This window comes from Notothenia coriiceps, unplaced genomic scaffold (assembly GCF_000735185.1).
Source record: "Notothenia coriiceps isolate Sejong01 unplaced genomic scaffold, NC01 NC01_scaffold00000339, whole genome shotgun sequence".
NCBI lineage: Eukaryota > Metazoa > Chordata > Actinopteri > Perciformes > Nototheniidae > Notothenia > Notothenia coriiceps.
Genome location: NW_011333040.1, coordinates 17,329,853 through 17,353,163, shown reverse-complemented (window position 1 = coordinate 17,353,163; position 23,311 = coordinate 17,329,853). Strand labels below are relative to the sequence as shown.

Sequence of the window (23,311 nt, the reverse complement as noted above, 5' to 3'; positions counted from 1 at the left end):
CCCCCAGAGAAGAAGCTTTCTCTGAAGACTCACACATTGACCAGGCTTCTGCCGCAATCTTGACTCAGCTGAAACTGGATAGTCCAAAAACCACAGAAGACATAAAACTGAACAACGCATCGGCCTGTGATCTGTGTGGCTTGCAAAACAGAACACGTCATGTTCATCTGCGTCAAATACACCCGCATTGCGCACATCATCTGCTCTTTATCTTCCAACTCCCACATACACAGGTGATGAAGAGAATAGCATATCTGTGATGGTCCTGTCAGCGTGGATTTGTGTGCATGTGTGGTCATTAAGTAACCTTTCTTGGCAAGTGGAGTGATATTAACAACTGCTACATTGGTGCAAGATTGTGTAAGAAAGGTCAAATGAGCTGTATAGTGGTTATATATATCACCTGAGAGCTCATTTGTGGTTGTGTGTGTGTGTGTGTGTGTGTGTGTGTGTGTGTGTGTGTGTGTGTGTGTGTGTGTGTGTGTGTGTGTGTGTGTGTGTGTGTGTGTGTAGTACAGTGTAATGAAACTGATATGTGCCTTGGTTTACCATCAACCACACTATTAATTCACCTTTGCACTTTGGACATGGGCAGCAGCGTGGTCAGCAGTGTAAGTGTTGTGATTTGTTTGTGTGTTTGGGGTGGGAGGGGGGTTGTTGAATTAGAGAAGAGAGTTTTTGGCACCTAATCCATTGATGGATGGAGAATATTGGGTGGGCCAGGGCTCACTGAAAGAAGGAGTGTGTGGGTGACGGCTGCCCTCAACTGTCTGCCATTTGATTGATCCTTGCTCTGTGGTGGCCAGAGAAGCCCATACTACTGATAACAACAAGCTCACACGTGCAGATACACCAACAGATTAAATTCCCTCCATGAGTCAGTGTTCATAAGCATGTTAAAATACCTGTATTTACTGGACTAGGCTTAAGTGTGTTTGTGTCACTGTGCGCCAGATTGCTGAAGCCTGACTGCTGAGTTTACGAGGGGGAGCTCTTTGTCTGTTCTGTGTCTCTGTGTCAGGGTGACTTTACCGCAGTGATCTGGCTCGTTTCTCCCTCTCCAGCACTCCCAAAAGGTTTTTCTTTCACCATTTCTTTATGTTCTACGATAGAAGGGGTTTTTGGAAAACCAAAAACTAAAATATTTTTTTTATTTTCCTTTGTTTCTTTTTGCTGTCACTCACATTGTCCATTGTGTTCTCCACAGTGCTTAAAGATGGACGCTGGCATCCTATCGGATAAAGTATAGTTATACAAAGAGTATACAATTAAGCTCATTTCTACGTCTACTTGTGGTTTTGACTGTAAGCCTGCATTATGACCTTTTATTGTATGACGTAGGCCTATAGTATTTCTTTACATTCATTGCACTTGGCCATGATGATCTATCCCTTCATATTCTTTTATGCATCCATCTGTCCATTTCTGGGTCCAGAGAGATGCTAACCACTACTGTCTGTGTGGCCTCCTTTTCTTGTAATGTGGGCTGCTGTTCTCTTTCCAGAGAAACCGCTGTGTGTCATTGCCACAGAAATAGATCTATGTTTACATCACCTTAAACCCAGCCCGGTGCTTGTTTTGAAAGATGTTCTGTGGTGAACTCAGTGGGAAAATGTTTCTTTTTCTGCGGGTTGGAAAAAAATCACCAGGTATACCCATAATACCCACTATGGTTGAATTAAGATAGATTTCACCTCATGAAGCTGCATCTTTACGAAATATGTTTCAATGGTCTCTCCTCTGTATTCATTTTTGAAAAAAAGTATTTACTGATTTTACGTCATAACCATTTCTAATGATGAGCCACTGTAGCCTTATGTCTGCACACGTGGGGTGCTGTTGATAATGGAAAATCCTTCAGTTTGATAGCATTGTGCAGGACTCCCCCTACAGGTTACAGACTGCACTGCAAAGTAGTAAAGCCTGCATCATCACTTAAAAACATACCAAAAGGGTAAATTCCCATTGGAAACCAGTCAATTTACAAAACCTCAAGTTATGACAGGGCAGACATTTGAAATCAGTTGCTATACAAATAGCAAACCCACATGCAAGTGGTAAAATGTTCTTAAAAAGAGATTGATTGAATTAGGCAGGAGACAGAGATAATAATAGAAAGAAAACATTGACTTACTATCACTTAGACACTCTACTCTTTATTATAGCAGTGTTTGCAAATATATACAACAAACTAAAAGCATGACCAGATATATAATAGATAATGGTATGTTTTATGTCTACTATTACCATCTTCTATCATCGACTATCTAAGCTAACTACTATGACTAACAGAGTAATATACTATGACTAACAGAGTAATATACTATGACTAACTCAGTGCTGCCATGGCTCATGGTTTGGATGAGAAAACAACGATACGTCTGAGTGTTGTCTACTTCTTGATGAGTGGATGATAAGGCGGCAGGGGTCAAATCTGAGTGGTCATCTCCTCTCCCCTCTCCGGGCTCACCATAAATCACATGACAGTGTCTGGGTGCTGTCAGGCCTGCCTCCTGCCCACCAGGGTTAAACCAACAGAGGTTTGAGAGGGGAGGTGGACAGACAGAGGGAGGTCTGGGTAAATGCTGCTCTGTCATCTTCGCTGACAGCGATACAACTTTTGCCAGGGAGTGAAACAGAAAAGAAACTCTCACTGTAGATATACTGTGACATTACTCACTATTAAAGCTCATGGCTTCAGAGAAAGCTGAATTGCCGATTGCAATAATTTAAATAACGTTCTTCTGTTATCCTTACATCTTCTAGCTCCAATAACTCCCTTGTAAAACAACATTGGTTGCCATAGGTGACTTTCTTCCCATGTAGTGACTTATTTTCAGTCTCCATCTCCAGCTACGTTTCTCCCTTCCTCTTGGTCCCTCCATTCTTCCCTTAAGAGCCAAGTGGAGGCTGGAGTAGTGCAGGCCTTACCAGAGCTAAAGATAGAGCTCCTTAGAGCCTTCATCTGTCATTCTGTGACAGTATTGTAATCAGGCCTAGAAGATCCTGCCTACAGGCCAGACTCGACAAGGGTCCCGCTGGACAGCTGCCAACCCACGGGAGGCGTGCGAGTAATCACAGCAAAATCCCTTATACTCAATCTAATGTCAGAGCATGGAGGACACATTTATACAACGCTGCTGAGAGCTGTTGAATAACACAGTTAATTACCTCTGACTTAGACTACTTGCTCCAACAAACAGAGGATGCTGGCTTTGTGGGTATCCTTGTGTCAAAAGGAGAAACAGTGAATGGTCTAGTAAAAAAGGTAATATATAATTTCATGAAACAAACAGAGAAAAGGATGATACATTTTTTAGCTTTTTAAGAGAATGATCAGACGAATACAAATAAAACATAAACCATAACATTTCAAAGGGCATGTTATATATATACTTCCACCTTTAATACTTTCACCTGTATTGCTGGTACTGGATGTGTATTCTGTAAATTGTTTTATTTCTAGTTTTATCTTTTAATATTGGTATGCATGCTTCTTGAGTGATATAGAGCTATCTTTGGCACTTTATTTGCTGTAACAAATGTAAATTTCCCCTCTGTGGGACGAATAAAGGTATTCTGATTCTGACCAAATATGTCAGGCGGAATGTTTGAGAAAAAGAGAAATACATGATGCAAAAAACATTGAGAAATCTTCCATGATGCAATGAGATGTGTTAACGTATAACGTGGCTTTGATAGTCCAATTATTGTGGACTGTATTAGAAAGCAGTCAGAGTAACAGTCAGAATGAAACTGAAACATCTTAACCAATAGTGGGATTTCCTAACAAGAACCAAGTGTTGTCTGCAACAGTGAGTGGGATCAGAAATGGATGACTCTGAATGACTCTGTAAAGTAGGACATATTTTAAGATTACTTTTGTGATCAGTCAGATAAATACCTGTAACAGTAATATATTCAAGTCCCTGTCTGTTCGTCAAACATATTGTCGTTTTTGAAATGTTTGTTCGGTTATGTTTTCCTATAATTAATCTTTATCAGGCATGTGCATGAAAAGGTGGAGGGAGAGAGAAAATGAGAGAAATGAGGAGAGAGGTGGAGTTTTGCAGGATTTTATCAACATCCTGTCTGTGTGACCTAATGCTCATGTAAGACAGCAATCTGCTGGCTGGGGTAATGAGAGACAAACAAAGACAACAACGATCTTACGCAGACACACAACATGCACATCATCAACTTTTAACTTGTCATAAAAGTTACATTAAGGACAATGTTTTTTTTTTTGTCTATGAATGTGGCCTGCCCTAAAAACCTTGGAAAAGAGCGCTCCCTCACCCAGTATGCCATAGAACAGGATGCTATAACTTCAACTTTATTTATTTTTTTACTAACGTAATAACACATTTAATATTTTCTTCACTTTCGTACACTGAGCATTTCCTGGGGAGCGACCCCATCACACTTTGACACCCTCTTCTTTTGACTACAGAGGTATTTTATGCTTGAAACCCTAATGTAGTGGTTTTACTGGCTTCGGTTATTCCACTTTATTAAAATGTTCTACTAACTGACGTGCCAAATCCTGCACTACAATAATGGTGTTCCTTATTTCTAACTACTAAACAAAAAAGTCTACAACACATGCTTTGAACAGTTTTGCCACATTCAGCAGTTGGCTGAAAATAATACATATACAAAAATCTCAAAACCTTGAATAAATAAATCTGTCTGTATGTTCCTGCATAAATCTAAATATGACAAGAATAAAGTGTAGCGTTTCAGCTTAACAAGCTCTTAAAAACACAACCCTTAAAATGCAATGTGAAGGGCTGCAGTACGTTTGTATGCATGATACAGAGAAAGGAACAAAACAGTTCTCATTCCAAGTAAAGTCCTCTCCACCCTCCAATATCTCACACACTTGCAGTGAACACGAGGTGTAAATAACCCAGAAGAGCACTCCCCAGCTAAACAGATGGATGCTCTCATGGTTCACAGAGGTTAGCAGAGTGATAGAAAGTGCAAGAAGAAGAAAAAAACACCCTCGAAGAAAGCATGCAGCCAGAGAAAGAAGTCATTTCCTGAGAAAGAGAGGGAGCGGAGGCAAGAGAAGTACAGCTCTGGCTCTCCCGGCAGTCTGTTAATGTGGGAAAGGTGAGAGTAGACGGTAGGCTGGGTTTAAGGGTTAGAGGTAGGGTTATGGTTAGAGTGCATATGGGCCAGGAGCTGCAGTCATTCTAACGAGTGATGGATGGTCAGGGAAAGAAAGAAAATTGAAGGTGGGGGAGAGGGGGTTCTTCCTGGTTTTAAAGCCAAATTGAACAATCTCCTCTTTACTACCGACATACATTGAATAGCAGCTCACATACAAACACGTACACATATAAATCCTCACTCTTAAACACACATGCCATCAATGAAAACATAGCAATTTGCTCTGTTGACACCATACAAGGTTTACACACTAGTATTATATGCAGCACTTAAACTTTAAGAGGCTCAGTGCTGAATACCCATTGACGACAGTGCGTGGGCAACATTTTCTGGGATCAGACGTGGACAGAATTCCCTGATGTATAGGTATCACCAGCTGGCATCAGCTCGCTTAGAACAGAACTCATCATCTCAAAATGCTTTTATTACAGGAAATTGCGTGTGCAATGAGATCCAATCCGTCTCCCTACGACACATCTCTTCTGGAGGAGTCCAATGACGCAGGGGGAGGTCAGAATTAGAGTAGGGAGTGGGTTGGTGGGCTATGTGTGTTGTGTGTGTGTGCTTCTACAGTCCCTGTGAACCAACCTTTAGACATGTAGGTGTATAATGCCGAGATGAGGCTGTATTTGTTCATCCTAAATTCTTAAAAAGGATTGTCAAGAGTTTTAAATACATTTTGAAAGTTAAATTTTTGGTCACTTTTAACTTCAAATTATGACTTTGTTCTAGGTTAAATTCAAGAGATAATAACCCTGGGTAAGGGTATGTGTGTGTTGTGTGTGTCACGTATGTGCGTGTGGTCCTGCTGAAATGATAGATGTGTACTAAGGGAGGAGCGTGAGACGGGGGGCAGTAAACAGTGAGACATGCATGTAGGAGGTCTGGGTGCAGACTAAAGCCAGAGCTGTCAGGATCCCAGACAGAGATACAGATAGATCCCATCCCTCCTCACACTGCCACTTGGGCTACACAGCGCCATAAACCTTCCCGCCAACCAGCCCAGCTTTATAACCATCAGACCAATACATGATAGGTTAACTGCAGTGCAAGGGTTATCAGCAAGCCCCCAAGAAATCAAATCATGCACCAGAATATATTAAACAAAGCCTCATTGTGTGTTTAATGTGTGCTAACTATTTTTAGCTACTACTGTAAGATCATAGTTATGACGATCCATGCTTTCTGTCCAACAGCATGCATAATGTTGACATTGGTTAAGTCTTTTGATGCTTGAAACAGACCACTTAATCACAGGCAAAAGGTTTTGTTCCTTTTCATTTTTGTTCATTTTGCTAGATTACACAGGGCTTTAGAGATATACGGCACTTTCAACGCATAATTGCTACCTCAAAGAAAAATATGCTGTATGAAAAACTCATCAGAATGTGAATACAAACCTTAACAAAGATTAAAGAAGGAAAAAAAAACAAGAGTGGCAGAAAATCTTCATGGCAAAGACTAAATTATGAAAGAAAGAAACTCAACTGTATCTTTCTAATTATCTTTCCATTATCAAACACAACATTTTACTATATTACGATATTAAATAGTATTATTCTTATACAGTACAGCTATCAATGTCAGAAATAGAATTTTAGGGTATATATTTTTCATCAATTAAAGATGAACAAGGTTAACTAAGCATGTCGTAACAATTACACTAAATACACAATTAAAATTGCGCGAGAATTAAAATGAATACATTGTTGGTGCATATATCAGTCTTCTATATAGCTGGATATGAAGTGTCACTGTAATACGCTAGTTCTATTTATACTCAAGATGTGATAAGTGAAAACAACAAAATTACGCAGCAAATAGTGGACTGCTTACATTCAGGGCTCAACGTTTTTTGTTACTGTTTTGATATACATTTTAAGTGTGATTCCAGTGTGAATTTTTTCCCTGGGACAGTTTAATTAGGAACCTAAAGTGGCAGTGCAGGTTGTGTATGTATGTGTGTGTGTGTGTGTGTGTGACATTTGTGTTTGTGCATGAAGGTGGAAGTCACCCCTCTTATGGCCTCTGTTGCGCCCAGGGTTCACACATTGTTCAGGAGGATGCAGACACCCAGGCTGATGGATGACCGTTCAGGCTGTTTCCCTGGGTTCATATTTACTCGGGAAATCGTAATTCACCCCCTGGGAGAGGCTTAAGGCGAACCAGGTCCTCTCTTCTGCTCTGCACTAATTTTCTCTTGAATCCAGGATGCGATGAAGAGGCTGAGAGCCCAGTCGCCTCGGCTGACTCTTAGGAGAGGTGAAGTATACTCTAGCAACAGCTGTCCCTTCTTCAAAATCTAAAGAATTGTACTGGGCTGAGGACTGAGGCCGTATATGGTGATACCAGTTTTCTTTTCCTCATGTACATGAAAATACATTATTTCTCATCAGAGGATATGATGACAGGATTATGCTTCCCCTTCATTTCTTTCTACATGTTTAGATGACTTGGTAAACTTTGTGAAGCCTTTTCAAGGTTCAAATTTAACCATCTTGATCTGCAAGTTCACACACATTGCAGTGTTTCGCAACACCAAAACATAACTGAAAAACTCTGTCCACACAAGGCACAAGAAAAAAGCCCCTCTCTCACATCCCCAAACTTTGAAGGAACTTTCTCAATGTCATGCCCACAATAATATTGAAAAACAACTATGTTTCTCACGCAGCCATTAGTGGACATGTGGACAAGTTGGAGCCCATGCGCTAAAATCCATGCCATAAAATAAAACACGTGCGCAGCATCTCTGTTATGAGACACATTGTCCATTAGTTTCCTCTACTTTACTACATAATGACATCATAGGTCACTCAAGCTATAATGGAGCCAATGACCAAGACTGATGATTCTTAAGCTCAGTGCACGCCATCACCACCCCAACTCTCTGCCAAGTATTCAATTAGTGTCAATGAGTAATTGGGTGTAGATGAGTTGGAGATCATGTGGAAATTCTTGAAGTCTTGGACATGTTGTGTGTGTGTGTGTGTGTGTGTGTGTGTGTGTGTGTGTGTGTGACAATAAAAAAGAGCCTCGAAACAAACCACATAAACACTCAGGCTGCCGTCCCTGAGCTGTCCAGGGCCTCCCCATCTGCTTGTGAGGCTCATTAATTAAACTAAACTAAAGACAAGAAAGCAAATCAAATAGACGTGAGCAGTCTAAGATGGTTAAAACCTCATAATAACATCCCTTGTATAAAAACGACTCATTCCAAACAAATTGAATGTGCACTATTTACTCTTTTTGCACTATTATACAAATAAAATATTTACATTTTACAAAAACTAGTAAAAGGATACAATCAGTAATTGTAATACTGAAACCACAGTGAGTTATTGTGCAGGGGTTTTAAATGATGACTAGTTTCCGGATAAGATCAGTATCCTCAACAAGACCTTAGTAATTGGTGTACCTCCCCAATGAATTTCCTTAATGACCTCCATTGAGACTCTTAAGTGGCTTTTGACAACAACGATCTCTTGCCTTATCTATTTTTTCCTGTTTTCTTTTCCTTTAGTTCAGCTTTAATTGTTAAAATAACAACTGACAGGCCTGACATGAGAGAAGAGAACAGTTGTCAAGTTCAATAAACACAACATCTCTGTGAGAATATATGTGTTGCAGACAATGCAATAATATTGTAATGTATTAAAATATATATGTATAAAGCTGCATAGTCATATAGTAATGTTAAAATACATTTACTATGATTATTCTAGCTTTTATGGAAATATTTTCTGCAGTGCAATGGCGAGAAAATATCTGTAATTGTGTAAGTCACGTTTATGGCCTCTCTAGGTTTTTAATGTAGAAATGACAAATAAACAATTTGCCCAAAAAGCGCAAAGATAGATGATATCTACTTTCCCTGAAGAATCACTTTGGAAAATGAGGGAATGGAATTCACTGTAGTCAGCTTCAGGATGGCATGGTATAGTTTGTTATCAGTGAAACAAATGCAGCATGTTTGGGAAACAAATAATTTCTTTTAGAAAACAGATATATAAAATGTAGTTTCCATTGTTTAACCAAAACTAAAACTAGGAACTAGAATCACAAAAGTCAGTGAACATTTCTTGTATATATATATGTATAACTAAGAACACACAATGTTTTAATAAATACTCACACAATAATATTATTAAATGTATGAAGTATAATTATATAAATATAACACGAAAAAAGACAAAACTTTATTAAGACTTTGTGAGAAATCGTTTTTTTGTTGTCTCTGTGAATGGAATAGGCTTATATGTGTAGATTCGTGTAGTTTGAAATACTTAATGTACAATTTAAAGCTTTGTATTTTACTGAAATGCATGTTAAAAAAAGTGTAGTGTGATAATGTCTGGCATATGTTACCACTAGATGGCAACATAAATCTGTGGTAGCATTGTGTGGTTTTTCCATGTTGACTCTGTGCTTATATTTTTTTAGCAAAAACACAATAAAAAGAAAATAAGAAATTATATAACAAATAGAATAAACATCATTTTATGGAAAATAAACTATTTCCTCTTTTTCATAAGTTTCACTATTTCCTTCTCATGCACTTATGACATGAGTCTTCATTTTTGCCCTAAGTTACATAAGCAGGACTTTCCCCTGTGCACTCTATTGATGTGAACTGTACTCGGTGTAAATCATCATGGTTAACTAGCCATTGAATTTCCGCTTCAGTGGTCTTTTTGTCTCAGACCGGTGACATGCAAATATTGTGATACAAATGTATTTAAACCCTCATCGGGTTGCTGCTTTTAAACATGCACATTGTTCAACAATTTATCCAAGATTCAGATTACCTCCAACAATCCAAATCTTGTTAAATGTGTTTGTATAAGCACATCATGTTCATCTTAAGGCAATCTATATATCCAGGATAAAATACAGAACACCCACCATAGTTTCCAAATTAAAAATAGATAGATATAAAAAGTGTGTTAACAGGTAATTCCACCTTGGTCATGTGGTGGTCATGTTTGGATTCAGTTTTTAATTTAAAGAGGGAAGTATGTACTGTCACTGTACTTTCTATTAAGGCATGTGGTCGGCAGAAGGCTTAGCCCACGCAGCTTCAGCTGTACTGGAACCATTTTAGACACAACTTTAAATAATCTCCATCCCAGCAGCACCTGTTGCCTGGCCAGTGTGTGGTTTTCTTACTCAGAAAGAGGTTGTGTAATCAATGTGACACACAACGTCTAACCATATAGTTGGAACAAGGTTCGAAACCACAAGGCTCATGTTACACTATCAATAACCGAGTACATGTAATAAATCGAGTACATGTAATAAATCACAAAATGTCCCTTTTTTGCACTGGTTGTTGTTTTTTTGCTGCTGAATATTATTCCTTAAATATTTATCTCGGTCATTTAAAAAAAAGCTTTTATTCATCATATGCTTAAAAAGGGAACATTTCCAATATCCACTGAGAAGGGACAACATGTTTTTTTTTCAGGGATCTTTCAGCTACCTCATAACTATCACCTTTCTGGCCACATCCTGTCACCTCTTTGCTTTGCATGCAAACCATCACATACATAGTGAGCACTGAGCTGTGAGCGAGTCTATACTGCCGTCATGCTCCCCGGGCTCGCTTCCCCAGGGACTGTCACCCCACCCTGGTCTTTCCCTTCACCTCCAGCGCCTTTCTCTTTTACTGGTAAGTTTTGTTTTTCTTGAACATGAAACATAAGTAGGCCTACAACATGCATGGATTTTGGTTATACCCAAAGTACTTCAGTCTAAATTTCCAACACTGTTCTTCCAAGGCACTGAAACAGATATCTCAACAGTCATCACAACTGTGTGGATTCCCTCCCATTAACATTAATTAATTCAAGCAACTTGCAAACTTCTGGTTTACAGCAGTTACCACAGCTGGCCGCTCTGTTGAATGTTCCTCTTTTTAGGAGGCTCCTTCCTGTGTTTCCTGTCCAGAGACAGATCAGGCGGTCATGGATCACTCATGTCAAAGAGTGCAGCAACCAGGACAGGGACTGATGCAACCCTCCACTGTCACTCCACCCAAACATTCAAAAACAGAGTGCCCATTCTCCTTTGAATCTGTTGTCACTTTCGATTTTGTATAATAACAGGGTTTACAGCACAAACCGTACAAGATGACTTTATGTTTACTGATTTGACCTTTGTTTCTTTTATTGTACTTGTGAGGTCATGAGCTCTAGCCTATCAAATGATAAAAAACATCAAGACCGTGAAGACAAGAAGAAAGGCAGATACATGTAAGTATTATAATGTTTTGATGTGTTGCATTTAGGTGGCAGGTTACAAATAAACCAATTTCCCGTAAATCTTCACTTCCTTATTTTCACTTTTACATGTCAAATCTTTCCCGCTGGACAATACATTTATAAAAGAGATGATGGGCAGCCTGAGATGTCTCGCTGATCTATACAACAAAGTTATTTTCACCCTGATGAGTCTGATAGTTGAGTTGCATATTATATTCCCTGCGTACACACCAAGCACACTGAATTTCCGTCAAACTCTGTAGAGATATAGGAACGGCTCCAGCTGTGTCTTCACATTTACAACTTTAACCGTCATCTCCTGCCCGACAAATAGCCTACACTTGGCAGTGTTGTACATTTGCCTTCAAGCATGTGGGATCTACAATGGCTTATCAAGTAAAGGGCCTGTTATTCTTTTTATGAAAAATGTGCAATTGTCACACTTCACATATTCATTTGGCTGAATTTGACCCTTTGGTGGGGACGGTTCTGGCCCTCGTGCCGTATGTTCGGCAGCAATGATATAGAAGATTCAGAGTTAACGTACATTTATAAGTCAAAGCATTTTTTTAAAACTCTTCATTCGACAAAGTAAACAGTTAAACCTAAAGAAGACCTCCGTAGGCGAGAGACATGAACTGATACCGATTAGAGGATATGAATCTTGATCAGTGGCTATCATGTTGTGTGTGTGTGCGTCTGTGTGTGTGTGTGTGTGTGTGTGTGTGTGTGTGTGTGTGTGTGTGTGTGTGTGTGTGTGTGTGTGTGTGTGTGTGTGTGTGTGTGTGTGTGTGTGTGTGTGTGTGTGTGTGTGTGTGTGTGTGTGTGTGTGTACACAACATGTGTGGTTTGGTGGCTTTGTGCCTGCGTCCCAGGATGTGGGCTCTCTGTCCACCTGTCTCTCCACACACAGCGTCCTCAGTGCTCTCCCAGTTCCTCTCTGGATGCCTATTCTCATCTCACACACACTGATTCTAAACCAAAGCTCTCCCCAGAGACACCACCAACGCCTTCAACACTGCTGCTTGCATAACACAACCTGTTCATGGTAAATTACAACTCCCCCAATATCATCCTATATATTTTTTTTTTCTACACTCACCTTACATGACATGAATGAGGCCTTTCATTATAGTGTTTAAATGAGGTAAAAACAACATAAGCGAAACGTTCAGCAGCATTAAGGACATTCATTGGGGAGGACACCAATTACTATGGTCTTGTTGAGGATACTGATCTTATCTGGAAACCATTCATCATTTCAACATTTATGTTTTTATCCTTTGTTAAAAATGACTTTTAAAGATAGAATAATTCATGTTAATAATAGTGCAAAAAGTGCACATCTAAAATGTTTAGTAAATCACAGCTTCCCCCACATCACCACATGTATATCTTTTATGATATATGTACCTACCATGACATAAATGAGGCATTTAATGATAGTGATTTTATGAGATTTAAAAAATGATTTTAAGATTAAGGTAATAGTTAATAGTTGTGATTGTCACTTTTGATGGTTCATATACATTTAAGTTGATACAAGTGAAGAGCTTAACAGAAAGGTCAGTGCTGAGCCTGCAGACCAAGCCAGGAACAAGGTTTAAAAGGACTGAGGAGTCAGCAATTCAGACAAATCAGGAAACAACCAAAATAGACAAAGTATTTCCTTTAATCTATCTCAATTCAAAGTTTTTCTCATATTGTACATGATTTCCTTGAATCGCTGCTTTTCACGAAAAAGTTGCTGCTTCCTTTAAGTGGCTTCTGTAAAACACAATATATTGAAAGGTTATGGCTCAGATGGACATGGTTACGTATGGTGGCAACATCAGTTTTGTTTGTCACTTGTCTCCAATGATTTATTGTGGGAGGCCTCAGACGCCACAAAGAGATGTTGCAATGCACAGACACCACATTGCAGACACTAGAAATCTGACGGAAAAGAGACTTTGTTTCCAGAAATGCACGCAACAATGTGTGTCCTTCCCTTCCTACTGCACCCCCTGGAGAGCTGGGGAAAAAATCAAATCTTCCAACCCTGTAATACAAGTTTATCCTATAGAGAGGCATGTCTGTAAAAAAAATCCTTTATCGTCCACATAGTCCTCTGTTACTATTTTGATGTAATTTCTCAGAAACGTTCACATCAGCACACTGGGAGAAAACAAGATATCATGTCCTTATTAGTACGTAGCAAAGCATATCAATCCTCTGGATTTACTACACCATGATTTTCTGGAGTAAATACATATTGTAAAATCCATTGTGGATTGTCTGACTTCCTGTTGCGTCTGAAAAATTATTCTGATATGTCTGATAAATATAGCTAAAAAACATTGGCAAAATCTTTTGATATAAATATCATGCATGGATCATGCAGGAACAGATAATAATTTGGGGAAAAAAATGTATTCATTTTGTGGCTGAGATTTAGGTATGTGTTTCTGTATGGTGTGTATATGAAGCTATCACTACAAGTTAGCTTAGCACACACACTGTAAACAAGATGGAACAGCTAGCATGGCTCTGACCGACATACCAGCATCTCTAAAGCTCACTCATTTACATGTTGAATCTTCTTTGATCAAATCTGTATTAAAGTGTAAAAAACAACAATTCCTTTTGTTAATTGCTTGATTATATTATCTTTGGACAGGGCCCAGGTATGTGTTTCCAACTGTTCCCAGGTCTTTCTGCAAAGCACCTGCTGGATGTAGCTTCATATTTAGCATAGAGGCATTAGCAACATCGAGCTTCTCATCTAACTCTTGGCTAGAACTTGAATGGGTGAATGGCAAAAAAGGCAACTAACAGCCATGTAATTGTTGTTAAAGCTCAGCTTAATATGACAGTATCATGCACAGAAATGGTAGACATGGTATTTGGGGTGTGGGGGTAGAGTGAGTTTCCTGTGACAGAAGCAAGTTCCTGTTATGTGGAACTTAGACAGAACTCCCCTATATAGATAACCACACAAACATACACTCTCACACACACACACACACACACACACACACACACACACACACACACACACACACACACACACACACACACACACACACACACACACACACACACACACACACACACACACATAATATTCCACCTGTGTTTTTAATCAGTGAACCATTGATTGCATATTTTCAAGCTTAAGTGATAGGTTCGTTTTCTCCAGAGATGTCATATGAAAAGCACATGATTTCTTCATATTGTGGTCTGATTGATTACAGCCAACCTTTCTTTATAATAAAAAAGAAAGAATTGTATGAGCTCAGTCTCACAGTCTCGGGGAACGTTCTCAGAACTGTGGCTAACATTACCTACAGGTTCTAATAATGTTTTAAAGAAACGTTTTAATCTGAAGTTCAAAGAACCTTTTTAGGATGTTTATTATTTCAAATAATGTTCCTACAAGGTTTAAGGTTAACTAAGACATAACGTTTTAACTGCAACATTCAGATGATGTTTTGAGGATGTTATTAAGGTATGAGATGACAGAAAGTGTTTTATAAAATGTTCCTTTAATTTGATATGTTAACAAAGGTGGAACGTTTTGCCTGCAACATTCTAAGGATGTGTTTTGGACGTTGTTGGGTAACACATTAAAGATGTTCTTTATAAAACGTTCCCTCAATGTTACATGATAACAAATGAAGAACAGTCTCCAAGAAACATTCTGAAAATGTTTTCAGGAATTTATTCTTTTTTTATAAAACGTTCCTGTGATTGCAAATATCAACACGGTCATGGTCAACGTCAGATTTATTTCTAGAGCGCTTTAAAAAACAAACTTGTTGAATACGTTTGAAAAGGATGTTTTAAAAAATCTTATGTCACCATATTTTCCTTTTGAAAAAAACAAACAAGCACGTAATTCATGATAAGCTCAGCTGTAAGCAGATATTGCATGTTTGCGGTGGCCTGTGTGAGTTCCCAGCTAGACATTTTTGGTTATCAAAAGATTCTGAGAATGTTACCATTCGTTGTTCTAGGAATGTTTTCAGCGGGACGTTTTATTTTGGTTCCCAGCTAGAAATGAATGTTACCATTCGTTGTTCTAGGAATGTTTTCAGCGGGACGTTTTATTTTGGTTCCCAGAATGTTCTTCTGAAAGGTAGGATAACGTTCTTTAAAAACAACCCCCCCCCCTGCCTGCTGGTCTGCTCTACACGGCTGGGAGCAATCTCCAATCAGCCTGCAGCCTGCACTTATTCCCTGCCGGATTGTTGCTGTGAACGGTTTGTTGTGTGCCGCTCTAGCTTTTTGCCAGCATATTCTTTGACAACTTTGCCTGCTTTTGCCTCACACTCATTTTTATGTCTCTCCCAGGAGGAATCCAAGGCCTTCCACACTCCCAAGACCAGCCAGGCCTCTCTACCCACCCTGGAACAACTGTTTGCCACTGCCGCCATGACCGACCTCCTCTCCCAGCTCCCCTTTTCTAATAAACAAATGTTACTTTCACCAGCTGATTCCGAGTCTGATTCTGGGTCCCCTCCAGTACATGTGNCACTGACAGTGACTTGTACTAGCTGCTGGTCTCATAAAAAAAAAAAAAGGAAGACTTCCTAGAACAGTGAATGGTAACATTCTCAGAATGTTTTTAGGACAAAAAACTTCTAGCTGGGTAGTCCCAAGTTTTATTTACATATAATTCATTTATCAAATGATGCTTCAGGTAGTATTATTTTTTACCTATCTGTTATTTTATTTGTATGGTTTATTATTTTAACCTTCAGGTATTCGGGCAACTTCTTATGAGAGATGGGATTCTTATGATTTGTATTCCACCTTACAGTAGTAATACACGTACAGAATCTGTTTATAATGACCTTTAGAAACAATTGAACGGAAAATATGTCTTTGAGAGAGAGAGTGTGTGTGTGTGTGTGTGTGTGTGTGTGTGTGTGTGTGTGTGTGTGTGTGTGTGTGTGTGTGTGTGTGTGTGTGTGTGTGTGTGTAATGCTCAATTAAATATCTCTGTACTCACTTCCCTGCTAATATTATCGTTAAGGAAGACAATTAGACTTGTGTGAGTTGACATTCTCCCCGGTCATAATGACCAACTGCATGAGACATAGTAGACGATGAAGAAGGGATGTCATTGTCCCATTATGAATCATTTGGCTTTAGTTGGTCACGTCTCACTCTCCTTTCCCTGTTACTCAGCGGGGATATGGAGCCTAGATCCTTCTTTTAGTTTCATACAGTGTTTTAGTTTCATCATTACTGAACCAGAGTCTTAAACAGTACCTCTAAACTGCAACTTTGTTATTGTTGTGACAAAAAACTGGATGTCTTCAGAATGAATCATTTGCTCATCTAGGATAAGACTTTTTTTAAATGTTTCAAATTAAATTCCAAGCAATTCCTGAATTACCAATTTATTTTCCTACAGAAATTGTATTGACGTTTAATCAATGTTGACCTTTTTCAACCCCACAGAAATGTGTATTGTGTGCAACCATGCAGCAATGTTCAAACCACAATAGTAGCATTTCAAATTCTAATCAGCATCTTAAAAATGCCAACTTCTTACGATAAAGAGTTGGAATTATTTCTTGGAACATTTAAAATAAAGTGAAGCATAGGACATCCTCAAGTTTCTACTTGATATAATGGTGCAGACATTAAAACAGTGTTATAGGTTTTAATGGTTCATCGATCAAGCGTTATAAGAAGTCTGTCAAGCATTGAAGCAAGCAGACAAAAATCTGCTTAGAATTGTCTTTCAATTTTGACTTTTCTTGCCTGGCATGCATAAAGGTTTGGTATTTATTTTTACTGGGTTTTATACCTTTCAAGTACCAAAGACTTCCATTGGCGATTTTAGCCATAATGTGTAATATGTGGTCAATGAGCTAAAAGGTGGTCTATCATGAGTAAAATCCAGATTGTTCGGCCCTAGTTGCTGTTTGTTACGATGTTATTATGATAAAAATGAAACAATCCACATGTATTTCAGTACAAATATAGTTTTACTAGAAAAGGACTTTATAAAACAGTGATAGTAAAACCTATCTGTAACACAGTGCCACATTCCATCTAAAATTCCATACAACAAGAATTGAGATACATTTCATCTAATTTATCATAAGCATCTTATAAAGCACCTCTACACCGACGGCAAAGCCTTTGGGAGCTATTTGGGGTCCAGCATCTTGCCCTAGGTATTTATAACCTGTTGGAAGCATAGGCTGGGGATTGGACCACTTACCCTTTTGTAAACGACTATTTACCCCCTGGGCAACAACCGCTCCTACAGCCTATATATTGTATATCATCTGCTTATGCAAACAAAACAACTCAACTTAAAAATAAAAAAAGAACATGGCTCTTAAAATAAAAAATATGCTTTGCCACAGGAATACAAGAGTGAGAAATATTTACAGATATATTTGTAAGGTATGAAAATAAATGCCAAGTTTTCCATTGATTTGGATTATAAAACTCTAATAGCCCTCTAAAAGTAGAAGCAGAAGTTGGAAAACAGAAGTTGGTCAGTGATATATGAATACAAAATATATAAACATAAGTGATATACAAAATATAAGGAACATCCAAATGTTAAGCTGCAGCTCTAACTACTGGCTTCAACCTGAATTCACCTTGTCAGTGTGGCAGTAAAATAAGGAATGTCCCCAACATGTTGCATATAGTCTTGTGCACACTAAACAGCTTCTGCGGTGTGTTGCTGCTCACAGTTCAGGCAGTGATAGGCATGTTGTCCCTGTAGCAGGCTGGCCTCTGGGGGCCGCTGTAGCTGCACAAGTCCTGGTAGATGCGAGCCATCTGATCACTGGCCAAATTGTCAGACATGTCCAGGTTTGGGTTATTGCAGTAAGGCTGGGAGCGACGCATGTTTACTGCCTCCACCAGGTGCTGACAGTTTAACACCGTGATCTGCCGTTGGGAGATGAGACAGAAATATGAGTTATTGTTGTCAACATACAGCATTTGCAGAAATTGGTCTTTAGAAGTCTTTGGAAGCTGTCAATACGCCAATTTCTAGATTAAAGAAAATCTTTGTGTTGCCCAATCAGACTATAATTGAGTGAGACACGTTTTATGGCTTGACTGGTCTTACCTGCACAATGATCAGTTTGCTCTTGGCATTGCTGAGATCATGGAGCTCCTCTCCAAAACACAGAGTCACTGTCGGATCAGGAGCAGGAAACTGGCCATCCTGGTACAGCTGTAGGGCTTTAACATTAAAAAGATTGTTTGTTATAAATCTATCAACATTCTGCTTTACTTATTGATACACGTTTTTTGGGTTTTGCATAGATTTATATAATTTAAATGACCGGATAATGTAAAGGCTTACCTTCAAGAAACTTTCCTGTATCAAAAATCTTCACTACGGCATCCCTGTCCAGTTTAGAAGGCATGGGGCTGTATTGTGAGCCCACTTCTGCCAGCCCACTCCAGAAGACCCGGCTCTGGCACAACCTTTTGATGAAGATGCCCTCTTGGTTGGCACGGACAAGTACCCCTCTCTCCAGGTGGCCCAGGAGCTTACGTGTGCCATGGCGCTGGCGGTCATGCTCTATGAGCTCAGCAGGAGGGAAGTTAACACTCTGCATGCTGTCTGAACTGTAGAGAGCGCCACGTCCCAGGTGCTGTTGTGGGGAGATCCGGCAGCCTTCAGGATGAGTAACTTGTGTCGTGTGCATCAGCTTTCCTCCATAGAAGAAACTGACAATCATCTGGGAAAAAGCTGGAGTAGAAAACATTTTGTTAGCAGGGTAAATGAATAGAGGGCAAGGGCCAAAATAAATCCATTTGTGTTAATGCCTAACTGTAGGTCTGCTGTTATTAATACGCTTTAATGAATGGCAAAAATACCTGAGCTGATATTGCCTGTGGGCAACAGGTCCTGATGCAAAGGGAAAGCTGGGAAAAACAGGAGGAAGATTTGAGTCAAGGCCCTTATTACCACAGTGGACATGACCACACTGTCATGTCATTAATTTTGCTGCATCATCAGAAATAACATTTTTCTTGCACTCAAAAGCAAATAGGCTCTTAGTCAGCCTGTTCAACAGGATGTTAGTCAATACTTCCATTGCAGAGTTTAACAGACAAGCAAAGAACCTCTATTTAGCACCCACAAACACAGGGCATGTCATTGTGCTTTCCACTGTGGTTATGTTCAAAGACATTAGGGCGCATAGCGTTTAACGACATAAGAGTCTTACTTGACAGGAAAAAAAAGTGAGAGATATGGCTGTGCACTGCAGCCTACATTACTGCACCACTTACTGAAAACAAATGTCTTCATTTAGTCAGAGGATTATGTGTTGAATTGTAAAATGTTTACCATTGATGCTGCCTTGGGACCAATATTCTGGACTGGCCTGGATACTACTGGCCTGGCTTTCCTCCTGTAAAAAAAGAAAACAATGTTATAAGCCACTGACAACAAAGCACCTTTGTACACTTCATAGTCACGCAGACCAAGTTCAGGTCACAGTGGGGCAAACAGAAAAGAAAGTGACACCAAAGTTGAGTGTCAATAAAGGCAAAGTTAATCAAGCAACCAATGTTAGAGGTGCAAGAGAGAGATAAGGAATATGGTTTAATAAATGGTTTAATCAGATAGGTAGTCCTATACCTCTTTAATGAGCTCCTCTATCGCTGCAGGGCTGCAGTCCATGTCGGTTATATCACCAGAGCTGGTGGTCCCTGCCATGGTCATCACTGAGCTTTTGCCATCTGGTGAAAGAAGAATACATTAAGACTCTATTTGTTGTACAAAAATGGCACTTCTTTTCATGATTCATAATTATTGCAGGAGAATACCAGGAACTTTACCCTGCAACATTGCAAAAGCAGTTCTAATGATAACCTTAAGGCAAATGTCAGTTAAAAGTAATCAAAACCGGCTTTAAGGACATCAATTGTTCACAAACTCACTCTTCTGCTCTTCCTCGGGCACAATGCGGTAGACTTTATAGGGCTCAGAGATATCCAGCTGCGACCTTTCTGCCACCTCTTCAAAGTCAGGGCTTTTATTCAGAGCACAGCGGAGTCTGGTCTTCCATGTTGCGGGCTCAGCCTTTTCCCCCTCCTTAAACTTGCCTTTAAACACAGCCCAGGCCTGTAGAGGGACAAAATAAATATGACTCATTATTTTGTGTAGGTTCTTTTAGTAAGTTGAATACTTTAATGAAAGAAACAGAAACAGAAAGAAAGCAAGAAAGACAATGTAGTTTAAAATAATGATAAAAGGTATTTATTAGAAATGTAAGATTTTAAATATTAGTGTTACTGTTGGGCTTTGGCTTTGTTAATAATAATATGAATTTAATTAAAAAAATGAAAGTTTAGTAAAGTTGTGTTTAAAATAAACATGCGTGTACAATGAAATGTGAAAGTATAAATAATACTTTAATTCTGTCACAAATAAATTGACTTGAAGAAGTCTAGAAAGATCAATCAAGATGTATTATGAAGTTTTGATTTTACGCGCAGCCTTGTGCGTAAAACCAAAAATCCATCCACAGTTATCTGTCTATGGGACCACATGAGAGTGGAGTCATACCTTGAAAATTGATGCGTCAACTTCTTGGTTGTAGTCCTGTTTCCCCGCGTGTTTCCATGGAATTCGGAACATAGTGCGGCTCTCATCCTCCCACAGCAGTCCCGAGTACTGCCCGCTCTGGATCTGCTCCACCAGCCACTGCTTCAGTCTGCGACCTCCCGTGTTTGACATCATGCTGGAGAAAGGATGTTCTGGAGAGTTCCCTTCAACGAGGAGGACATGTTCATGAAAGTTAGTAAACAAATATAACTATTTACAAAGTCTTATTTGAGTTTAATATACACATCGTTAAGCAAATTAAAACATTGACCCTTTGAAATCAAAAGTAAAAAAAAGCACTTACAGTTTAATGAGCTGTCAGCCCTGTGTGTTATATCCTGAGATGGTGATGGACGTCTGTCTGTGAAATGTATTATTGTGCTCGGTGTTATGAATGAAATAGCTGGGAGATGATGTGACGCTAACTCACTCCGACCAATGAGTGCGTTGAAGCTTCAGTAGACCAGCCCATTCCGGAAGTCTTTTTCTCCTAACTGCGGGCATTTACAAGAAATGGCCTGACACAAGCCATGGTTGTAAAGTCTCTGCCCACGCTAAAAAGTTACAGCGACGCGGGGCGATGAATAAACCGGGAGAGTCACAAGTTACCTTAAGTGCTGTGGGGGATTTCTGCGATCCAGACCAAAGTAATGCGTCCCTCCAGCGCCCGCTCAGTAGGGTACGAAAGAGAAACCTGAAAAGGTTCCTTTGCAGGTATTACACAGTAGCCCACTATACCCATCTGTATGATAGTGTGTGAAAAAGTTAGTGTGTCATGTCCCCTGGCCCTGGGACATATCCCTGTTTCATCATTCCTGGATCTGATGGCGGTGGGCTTGAAAGGAAAATATTAAATGCGGATAAACATTTTTTATTTTGGGTCAGAGGAGCAATAACAGTGGACTTATTAATAAAGCCACATTATATGTATTCTATCATCATCTTCATGGTTATCTAAGGAAAGACTAATGGCCAAACTTCAAAATTACAAAGCATACAAACTTTACAAAGCATACAATCATTTACTCTTAATGGATATTTTCATAGCACCACTGTGAAATCCCCCTGGGTCGGATGTAGCTGATACATTGATAACTATCAAATACATTTTAAACATTGTGTACATGCAATAGTATTTTAGGATGTGCAATCAAACATGTTTATGTTTAAGCGTGTCAGATAAGATTTGCTGGTTCTCTTTTTTTTATAAAATAAATTGATATTTTTGGAGTTTAAAACGGCTCAGGTTTAAGGACAATTACCTTCATTTCAATTGAGAAAATATTGAGCAGATTCATTGATAACGAAAATAATTTGTAATTATTGTCCTAACTTATGGCCTTGCTGATAAGATAAAGAGTTCTATTATCTTATCATTATTTGATTAAAAAAAACACCAGGAAACAACTCTCATTTATTGTATATGCCTATTATCATATTAGTTGTATTGACAATATTCTTTATAAATTCATAACAACATCACATGGAACAGATCGTACCAGCTGCAGTTCCTTGAAGCATTTATTTTTGTTTTATTTACAGTTACTCGGAATGTATGCTTTCGGTTGTGTTAACTTGGAATTCCTGCCAGGGAAGCGTGTGAACATACACCTGATCATACCATAGATTGCTTACTAAATCATATTTACCCCAATCATTCTTTTTCAACAGGAAATATAAAAAAATATCACAGAGGAAATGTGTTACAAGGAAACAGATGAGTTTGTATTCCTTGGAAGATTCTTTTGAGAGCATGTTGATGTACTTCAGGAAGTGAAAACCTTGAAGAAGCATTTCTGATTTGATTTCAGCAGTAGGCTATTGATGTGTCTCTTAAGGTTCAAGGTTCTTTATTTAGTCGTACGAACATAGCTACAGTGTAGTTATGCCGATGAAAATCTTGTGTCACAGGCTTCTCCAACAGAGAAAACACAGATAAACAGAAAATATAGTGCAAGTAAATAGTAATACAAAAAGAAAAATAGTTTTAAAAAAGTGAAATAGTGCAATAAGAGTCTATGTGCAAGTTATTGAAATAGGATATATAGGTAAATAGATACATTTTTTTTTTAGTAGCAGCCAGAAGAATATTAGGGATGTTGTTTCAACTGTTCAGGTGTTTAACAGTCTTATGGCCTGTGGGATGAAACTCTCTGAGTCTGGTGGTTTTAGTCTGGATGCTGCGGTAACGCCTGCCAGACGGCAGCAGACAGAACTGTTTGTGGCTGGGGTTATGGGGGTCTTTTATTTGGTCAGTTTGAGCTCTTTGAATAATAAT

At 39.0% G+C, this 23,311-nt stretch overlaps 1 protein-coding gene across 1 annotated transcript; it reads right to left on the bottom strand.

Moving 5' to 3' along the window:
• Positions 1-17,075: 17,075 nt before the first annotated feature.
• On the bottom strand, positions 17,076-21,391 carry irf8 (interferon regulatory factor 8). Its single transcript, XM_010773454.1, has 9 exons — positions 21,338-21,391; positions 20,995-21,197; positions 20,367-20,550; positions 20,065-20,165; positions 19,771-19,834; positions 19,296-19,343; positions 18,775-19,167; positions 18,535-18,650; positions 17,076-18,350 (listed from the first exon to the last, which is right to left on the bottom strand). The coding sequence occupies exons 2-9, from the start codon at positions 21,166-21,168 to the stop codon at positions 18,153-18,155; spliced, it is 1,278 nt and encodes a 425-aa protein (XP_010771756.1). The 5' UTR covers positions 21,169-21,197; positions 21,338-21,391; the 3' UTR covers positions 17,076-18,152.
• Positions 21,392-23,311: the final 1,920 nt, after the last annotated feature.